Source organism: Condylura cristata, unplaced genomic scaffold (genome assembly GCF_000260355.1).
Source record: "Condylura cristata isolate star-nosed mole 26May11 unplaced genomic scaffold, ConCri1.0 scaffold00068, whole genome shotgun sequence".
In the NCBI taxonomy this organism is placed as follows: Eukaryota; Metazoa; Chordata; class Mammalia; order Eulipotyphla; family Talpidae; genus Condylura; species Condylura cristata.
In genome coordinates, this window is record NW_004567169.1 from 65,488 (window position 1) to 69,243 (window position 3,756).

General features: G+C 72.9%; 1 protein-coding gene across 1 annotated transcript in view; it reads right to left on the minus strand.

The window, feature by feature from the left end:
• TBCD (tubulin folding cofactor D) overlaps positions 1-3,756 on the minus strand; it is a 62,613-nt gene that overhangs the window by 19,974 nt on the left and 38,883 nt on the right. The window contains exons 12-15 of the mRNA XM_012734732.1: positions 2,272-2,428; positions 1,589-1,783; positions 1,198-1,304; positions 797-976 (exon numbers count right to left, since the gene is read on the minus strand). Of these exons, the coding sequence (XP_012590186.1) occupies positions 797-976; positions 1,198-1,304; positions 1,589-1,783; positions 2,272-2,428 (639 nt within the window). The remainder of the gene's footprint in view (positions 1-796; positions 977-1,197; positions 1,305-1,588; positions 1,784-2,271; positions 2,429-3,756) is intronic.

A 3,756-nucleotide genomic window follows, 5' to 3' on the forward strand; every position in this document is an offset into this window, starting at 1 on the left:
GGCCTGGGGCGGCCGGCGGCGTTTGATCCCCGCTGCCCCCAGGCTCCCTGGAGTTTGTGAAAGTGCACTCGCAGGTATCGAGATTTTATCACGTGCCGGGATTAGTGGGCTTAAAAGCTGACAATTAAAACGTGGTCACTCATCACCAGCCGGGAGGCAGATGCCAAGGGCACTCCCACCGATACTGTGGGCAGGGAGGCGCACGCCAGCGCGTCCCGCGGCTCACCTGCTCCGTGACTCACCGAGCCCGCCCTCCCGCCCCCATGCCTGCGGCCCAGATGGACGGGAGGGCTGTGTACGGCTCCCTCGGAACCGGCCAGACCGGCTCGGGCCCGCGGCCACGACTCCGACTCTGAGCACCTGCTCGGCTGGTCCGGTGGGCGCAGGAGGGGCCGCTCCGCCCGGCTCATTAGAAGGAACGGAAGCCACGCAGGGGCTGTGTGGGGTCCGGCAAGCCCGAAGGATGGGGCGCCAGTCCTGCCCGAGACCAGAGGGCCGGCCCAGGAGCCTCTGCGGCCGACGGCACGGTCCCCCTCGGGCCACTGGGTGGCGCGGGGCCGAGGTCGGCCTCGAGGCCCGCGGCCGGCCCTCCCGGTGCGTGGCTGGGCCCTCAGGCCAGCGCAGCTCAGGGAAGCCGGTGCCCTGCCCACGCGGAGGGGGTGGGCGCTCCCTCAGGGGAGTCCGGGTGGGCGTGGCTTGGCCTCAGATGATGCCCCAATGTCACCCTCCCTCGGCCACCCCAGGTGCAGCCCCGCCCACACCCACGCCCAGTGCGGTGGCCACTGCCACCTCCCACCACACACCACGCTGGGGGCCGCGTGGCTGGGACGCTCCCGAGGAGCCAGCAAGCAACCTCCAGCCTGCCCATCGCCGCTGAGTGCCTCGGGCGCCTCGGCGTAACCTCCTGAGGCGACGCTCACGGGCAGGAGCGCCGCATGGCGGCCAGGGCCCAGCGCACGGCCACGGCGTGGCCTCCCTGCATGATGGCCACACCCAGGGCCAGAGCGAGCCCCACTGCCTCTCAGGCCGGGGGGGCCCCGTGGACCGAGGCTCATCAGCACTTCTCATGGGAGACGCTGCTCGTGGGAGACGCTGCTTCGTGAAGGCCCAGGCCGTGCTGCCCCGCGATGTCCCGGGGCAGAGGCGCAGAAGTGACCTGCCTCAGCTCCAAGCTCCCTCCATCAAGCCCAGCCAGACCCTGCACCGCCCTGCCCCGTGGCTGGGGCCGCTCCCCGCTCTGTCCAGGCTGGGCTGTTGCAGGCTGAGGCACTGAGACCCACTGGCCCGCGGGCCCCTGAAGGGGTCTGGGGGGACAGAGGTGAGGCAGAGCCTGGTCTCGGCCACCCGAGCCCTCCTGGCCACAGGTCAGTGGCCGTGACCGCGAGGCACTTGCCCCACCTGCCCCTCCAGGTGGACAGGACCAGGCAGAGGCAGACGCTGCTGCTTCCTGAAGTGCTCGATCAGAGCCCTGGGGCTCTGGGGGCCGCTCTGGTGAGCGCGTCAAGACTGGGATCGCAGGCTGTGCGCCAGGGCCCTCCCTCCTGGCCCGACAACCCTGACAGGACCCCAGTGATGGCAGGGGCCGCACCCCCAGGCCCCCGGCCCGTAGTCTTTGGGGACCTGCGCAGACCTGGGGCCCCCGCTTGCAGAGCGGTCGAGCCAGTTTGCACACAGAAGCATCACCCGTCCTGGGGACTCCATCCCGGGGAGCCCATCCTCGGGGCACCTGTCCTGGGGGATCCCGTCCTGGGGGTCCGTCCAGGGGCAAACGCCTCCTCTGGCGCTAAGGAAGAAGAGACCCCCGAGGTCGGCCAGCGAGCACACGGCACAGATGGGCAGAGCGGCCCCCAGCCCCTCCCAGGCCGGCAGCGCCCCCCGGAAGCAGCATGGACGGCAGCTGCCTGCCCGGGCGGGCGCACAGCGGAGCCTGCACTGGGGCCCAGCGGCCGACGCCCCTCACAGCGCCGCTCGAGCCTCAGAGGCGGCTCCAGACGCTGCCTCGGTGACGTCCCGGCACTGACACCCCCCAGCCTCCCAGCCGAGGCCCCGAGAGCTCCCCAGTGCACACACCCCCGAGAAGCAGCGCCCCAGCGCCCCGCCCGGGCCGCCAGCGGCCCCCTCACGTCCCAACATCAGCCCCCCGCAGGGCGGAGGGCCGGCCGCACCCTCGGGCTCTGCACGGCTGTCCGGGGGCCCATCCCTGGCTGGCCACGTTGACTTCGGCAGCCACGCGGGGAGCCCCGGGCCTCCCCGCAGCCCAGCACAGCCCACCTGGAAATGGCGGCCACGAAGGGCTCCAGCTCCTGCGGCTCGTAGGCGCGTGCGAAGGCCCAGCACACGTAGCAGGCGGCGTCCCGGACGTTGGCGCCCACGCTGCAGGCGCCCCGCTTCTCGTCGTAGGCCAGCGCCTTCAGGATGACGGGGACCACTGCACCGGGAGACAGAGGCGTGAGCGCTCGCCCCACGCCACCCCCTCGCTCACGGCACCGCCCTGGGGGGGAGGGCTGGCCGAGGGCAGGACACAGCAGGGGCTGGAGGGCCGGGTCCCGGTGCCGCGGGAGCGTCACTGACGGAGTGGCGGCCTCGTGTCCACGCGCCCCACACGTGGGCGTACTTCAGGACTGGGAGAGGACCGCCCTGGAGTTCCACGGGGGAGCCCACGGGGCGGCGCTCCTGACGCCCTGAGCACGGCTGCCAGGGCCGCACGACCAGCCGGCACAGAAGCCACGCGGGGCCCAGCCCTGCCGCGGGCAGGCAGGGCTCACGGAGCACGCAGGGCCGGCCGGCGCAGCTGAGACCAGCGTCCGCCCCGTCGGACGCCCCACACCCGCATGCCCAGAGGCCTGGCTCCCCGCTGCGCCAGCCACCCTCGCCCCGGGCGGGCAGGATGTCGCCCGGCCACAGGCGTCAGGCCGGTTGGGCCACGGCACGCTCAGGGCAGCGCCCAAAAGCAGGCTGTGGCCACGCGGCGCCCCCATGGTGCAGTGACCGGCCCCGGGCAGGCCAGCAGGGCCCGGCAGCCACTCCAGCCAGGAGGACGCCATGCGCTCGCCTCCCCCCTCCAACATACCGATCTGCGGGGCAAACCAACGCCAAAACAGGCGAGTTCACGGACAGAGGTCAGCCCAGGCCTGCTCGACGCCACACGGCCACTCAGAAGACGGGCGGCCTCCTGGGCGGGAGCGGCCCCCTGGACGGCACAGCCCAGCCCCAGCCCAGGTTCCGAGTGCTGGGGAAGTCGCGTCCATCCGCCCCCAGAGCCTAACCCCGGGGCTGGGGGCCATGTAGGGGGCCTCGGGGACGGGCTCTGGGACCCATGGGGGTGGGGGGGTCATACAAGGAGCGGGGCTGCGGGGAGCGATGGGGGTTCTGTGGACTCCAAGCAGGGGCGAGCACAGGGGCGGGGCAGACACGGCCGCGGTGGTTGGCAGGGAGAGAAGCACCTGGCCGCCGCGAGGGGCCTGCCCACGGGCCCGGGGGCCTTCACTGGCGAGAAGACACAGCCCGGGCGGGCGGAAGACACACGGACTCTGAAGGAGGCTCCTGGCACCGCGGGCCCGGGCACCGAGCAGGAGGCGCTGGCTTTGCCCTGGACTCCCACAAGGTCACGGCTAGGGCCAAACCCCGACAGCTCCGACCGCAGGGTCAGCACAGGCAGCGCTGAGGCTCGGCCCCCCGTACGCTGCGGCCCCAGGGCTTCCTCCTGGCGGCCAGCAGCCAGGTCGCGGCGCCGCCCAGGCGACACGTCAGCGGTGT